At 53.2% G+C, this 4,395-nt stretch overlaps 2 protein-coding genes across 2 annotated transcripts in view; one reads left to right on the top strand and one right to left on the bottom strand.

Moving 5' to 3' along the window:
* Positions 1-168, top strand: part of MRTO4 (mRNA turnover 4 homolog (S. cerevisiae)) — a gene marked incomplete at its 5' end in the record, with an annotated part of 1,292 nt that extends 1,124 nt beyond the window's left edge. The window contains one exon of the mRNA XM_010146450.1: positions 22-168. Coding sequence (XP_010144752.1) covers positions 22-168 — 147 coding nt within the window. The remainder of the gene's footprint in view (positions 1-21) is intronic.
* Positions 169-901: 733 nt separating this feature from the next.
* On the bottom strand, positions 902-3,586 carry LOC104505756 (aflatoxin B1 aldehyde reductase member 2-like; the record flags this gene model as incomplete). The annotated part of the gene is made up of 6 exons (XM_010146449.1): positions 902-1,077; positions 1,634-1,763; positions 2,102-2,201; positions 2,294-2,390; positions 2,854-2,958; positions 3,399-3,586. Coding segments are annotated over 6 exons (782 nt in total), but the record flags the coding sequence as incomplete, so codon positions are not given.
* Between the last annotated feature and the right edge of the window lie 809 nt (positions 3,587-4,395).

Below are 4,395 nucleotides of genomic sequence, written 5' to 3'. Positions count from 1 at the left end.
CCGATTTGTGTCCTTTCCCAGAAACTCTTTGGCTATGAGATGGCGGAGTTTAAAGTCACCATCAAATTTCTGTGGAATTCTGAGACGGGAGACTTCCAGAAGCTTGTGGGAGACACAGCAGAGGAGGAAGAAGCGGAGGACGACGGTGACGACAGCAATGAGGATTAGCAGCAGCCCTTGTGCTGGGACACTAGACGGGTCTCTGTTTCAGAGACAAAAAGAGGAGGATGTTTCCTTTCCGTGTTCGCACCCGGAGGACAAGCACGATCAGCTCAAATATGCTCTTTGTAAAAGATGACCTAAATATGCTTTTTTTATATATAACTCTATATATAAAACTTCAGATGGTTGTAGCTGCTGCCTGTTACTGTGTCAATAGCCAGGGAAATGCCACCTCAAACATGAAAGTGAGGTAGAAGGTGTGTAAGCGTAGCACAACTTAGATATAGTGCACCTGATGCTGGGGAAGATAACAAGGGCTTGTTCTTATCTGCTGATAAAAGCTTCAGAGGCAGCTATTTAGCTCAAAATCACCGAGTGCTGATAAGAAGACACCAGCCAGGCTCTAGGTACAGTTAAGAGATGAGCAAAAGTCTTTATTCTTGTACTTAAGACATGATATTGTAGCAGAACTGGGGCCTTTGTGCAGTTACGCATCCCTTTTCCCCAATCAGCAGCGTCTTTAAATCGTAGTGTGTGCGCTGCATAGAGCTGGAAGTCCACGAGGGGACAAAGAGTAGTGTGTGGGCCAATCCAAGCGCTGCCAGTGGTCGTGGATCCTACAAAGCTTCATTAATACAAGCAAAAATCACCAACGGTTTGCACGTCCTGGGTGAGTACCTCTCCCACGCTCCGAGGGACTAGTGTTTGATATCCACCCCCACAACACCCGCTTTGTTCTCCCTACCCTAGTCTCTAGCGAAAGTAGTTGGGGCAGTCGTGCGCAGTCAGGTTCCAGGCTTTATCGAACGCTTCCACGACAGGCGGGAGCAGGGGGCCCTCTTCACTGTAGTCAAGGTTCTGCTCTAGCTGCTCCAAGTTGGACATCCCAATGATCACTGCATCTCCAAGAGAACCCTGGAAAGCGGTAAGAGGGGTTGCTGAGTCACCAAAATACACCTAGTTCACCTCCCAAGCTATTGCAGGACAAACTGTTTTTCCAATAAGGCAGGACATCCTGGATCTTAAGACAAATGACACCACGAATTTCTGTTCACAAGGCCAGAACTTTGCAAGTCAACACCTGCAAGTCATGCCAAATCCTACTATACGGGGGGGCTCCAGGAATGTTGGGAGATGGGGAGTATAACCACTAATTTCCTAGTCCGATGAAAAGCAAAGTCATCTCCTCGCAGGGAAGCTCTCTGGGTGGGAAACCAAGACCCCAGGAATTAACACAATCTTCCATTCCCATGAACACAGGATACCATGGGGAAAGGCACAGCTCGCTCATTCCTAGAGCCTGGCAGGCAGAGCATGTAAAGCAGTATTCGCTTTGGAATGCCACAAGCACACGGGATGGGCAGCTTAAAGACAACTGGACGCAGACATGTCCCTGTCTGTGTGCAGCGACAGCCGCCCGGGTGTGGTGGTGCCGCGCAGGCTGCCGGCTACAGCCACGTCAAGCCCTTACCTGCAGTTTGGAGTGGTTGTACAACCATCGCAAAGCAGCGGAGGTCAGGCTCGGCGCATTGGGGCCGTAAGCATCTTTCAGAGCTCTTTCTACTAGGGCAATGCCTTCAAAATTGTGCTTTTTCCAGTACCTGCAAGAAAAGAAATCGCTCTTACTGCCCTCGGGATCTCCACTGAATGGTACATCTATATTTCCATCATGTACAAAAGGCTTTCAGGAAGCCTCACACAACTCTGCATAGCCTTTTAGGACTTCTGCAATCCCCTGTGGCAAGCCGGGAGGAAGCTGAGCCTAAAAACCACTCTGCAAAGCTCAGTCACGAGCCTCGGCCCTGATCACACGTCCAGACATAATTACTGCACAAGCTTTGGTCAGTTCTGCTTCCTCCCAGCAGATTATTAGCGTGTTTTTTCTTCACGTCGTCACTCCTGCCGCATCTCCCTGCTCGTCTGCTGGCTCGGAACATACCTGTCCCTGTAAGCTTGAGCCCAGTCATTCCCAAAAAATCTTCCAGTGGGCTGACGTGTGTCTTTGTCCTCGTACTTGTACTTGCCGGTCAGCAGCCCTCCTGCAAAAGGTCAGCGGCACGTTTAGGGATGAGCCGGCTCTTCTACAGCCCCTATGTCACATTTTTGTCTCCAAGTCTTTCCCTCCCCACACCTGCCAGCGGATTGTAGGCGTAGAACCGCAGCCCGTAGTATCTGAGGCAAGGGAACAGCTCGGCTTCCACCTGGCGAGTGGTCGCGTTGTACATACCCTGTGTGAAAAGGAGGGAGACGCGGCGCTTCAAACGGCAGCTCGCGACTGAGCGCCAGCACCCCAACAGCCTCTTCCCCGACAGTGCTCTCACCCAGACGCACGCCTTCGGGTCACACAAGGTTATTGCTTGCTTAGGAACAAACTGTCTAAAGGATTGCCAGTAATGTGGAAAGTTCCACGTCCAGGGAGTGACTGACGCAAGCAGCAAACGTGCACTCAGCTTTTTCTCAGGACTGGCCTCCCTCAGCTTCCTCATTGCTGAAAGGACTCCCCAGACTAACTGCAGCAGCTTCCTTTTCCCTGTTTGTATCTGGCACACTGGGGGCTGGTGACATTTGGGGCTCCCAGTGCCCTCCCTAGGGGGACTGACCATTGCTGTCAGGACCAGAGAACCACCTGTAACCCTCATATTCATTTGCTTCATCTCAGCCTCCACAAGAGCAGCAATGCCCTTCCCTCACCTGGTACACAGTCGGCATCACCCAGTTGTTGTATTTGCAGATGGTGCAGATTTCTGCCACCTCCCACGCTGCGTAGTTTGACAGACCGAGCTCTTTAAACTTCCCCTGCAGAGGAATAAAAGGGTGTTCAGCTCCAGACTTTAGAAGTCCGTTTGTACCTAGACATGACTGAATTACATGACCTGACAAAACTATTTCCCGCTTTCTGTTCCTTTTGAATTCACACCTTCTCATTTAAATGGCACTGTTAGATTAATGCAGGTCAAGAATTCTTCACTCGTTACCAGCACTAATCTTAGCCTAGTCAGTTAACAGGGCTGAAAGCAAAGTTCAGAGGTTCTAACGTTTCCAAGAGCTTTTTGAGAACAAAGTGCACCACGTGAACACGCAGCACAGCGTCAGCTGTTTGGCTCTGCCCTGTCATCTGTGTCCCCTCTGCCCAGTGTTGTGCAAACCCGCTGCTGCACGAGGGTACAACGAGCAGCCCTGGTTTAAAAAGATGAAGGGAATCAAGAGATGGTCCGTGTCTGGACTTCCCACTTTACTTCTTTGTGCAGCTCATTGCAGGCACGCAGCGTCTCCTCCACTGGGGTCCCGTGGTCGGGGGCATGGAGGTAGAAGAGCTCCACGCTCGCTCTCTTCAGCCTCTCCAGGGAAGTGTCCAGCTGCGATCGCACGCTCTCGGGTTTCAGCGTCTTCCCATCCCAGGGATTGGCCTTGGTAGCAACTTCCACTGGCAGAGAGAAAGAAAGAATGAGTAGGGACTGGGACGTAAGTATTGCTTGAGGTGTTTCAGGGATGGCCCTTCCCAGGAGCCAGGTCTGCCTAGCCCGGGACGCCCTTCTCCTCAGGGACCACAGCTGCGCCCCGGAGAGGCCCTTCTCCTCACGGCCTGGGGTCAGCACTAGCAGAGGAGTCCCTTCCCCTCAGGGACGGTGTCAGCTGGCAAGGAACACCATCCTCCGCCAGGAATGGGCTTGGGAGAAGTCCCTTCTCCTCAGGGATGGTGTCAGCTGGCAAGGAACACCATCCTCCACCGGGAATGGGCTCGGGAGAAGTCCCTTCTCCTCAGGGACGGTGTCAGCTGGCAAGGAACACCATCCTCCGCCGGGAATGGGCTCGGGAGAAGTCCCTTCTCCTCAGGGACGGTGTCAGCTGGCAAGGAACACCATCCTCCGCCGGGAATGGGCTCGGGAGAAGTCCCTTCTCCTCAGGGACGGTGTCAGCTGGCAAGGGGAAGGGGCTCGGGAGAAGTCCCTTCTCCTCAGGGACGGTGTCAGCCGGCAAGGAACACCATCCTCCGCCGGGAATGGGCTTGGGAGAAGTCCCTTCTCCTCAGGGATGGTGTCAGCCTGTTGGGGAAGACCCTTCTCCTCAGGGCACTGGCCCAGGGAAAAGCCCTTCTCCTCAGGGATGGTGTCAGCCTGTCAGGAAAGACCCTTCTCCTCAAGGAAAGGGCTTGGGAGAAGGGTCTTCTCCTCAGGGACGATCCCTCTCCTCAGAGCCCGCCTGCCCCCCCGCCTCGCCGCAACCGGCCCCGGC

The sequence above is a fragment of the Eurypyga helias genome, unplaced genomic scaffold (genome assembly GCF_000690775.1).
Source record: "Eurypyga helias isolate BGI_N326 unplaced genomic scaffold, ASM69077v1 scaffold28672, whole genome shotgun sequence".
Classification (NCBI taxonomy): Eukaryota; Metazoa; Chordata; class Aves; order Eurypygiformes; family Eurypygidae; genus Eurypyga; species Eurypyga helias.
Note: the sequence above shows the minus strand (reverse complement) of the source record. Positions and strands in the feature narration are given on the sequence as shown.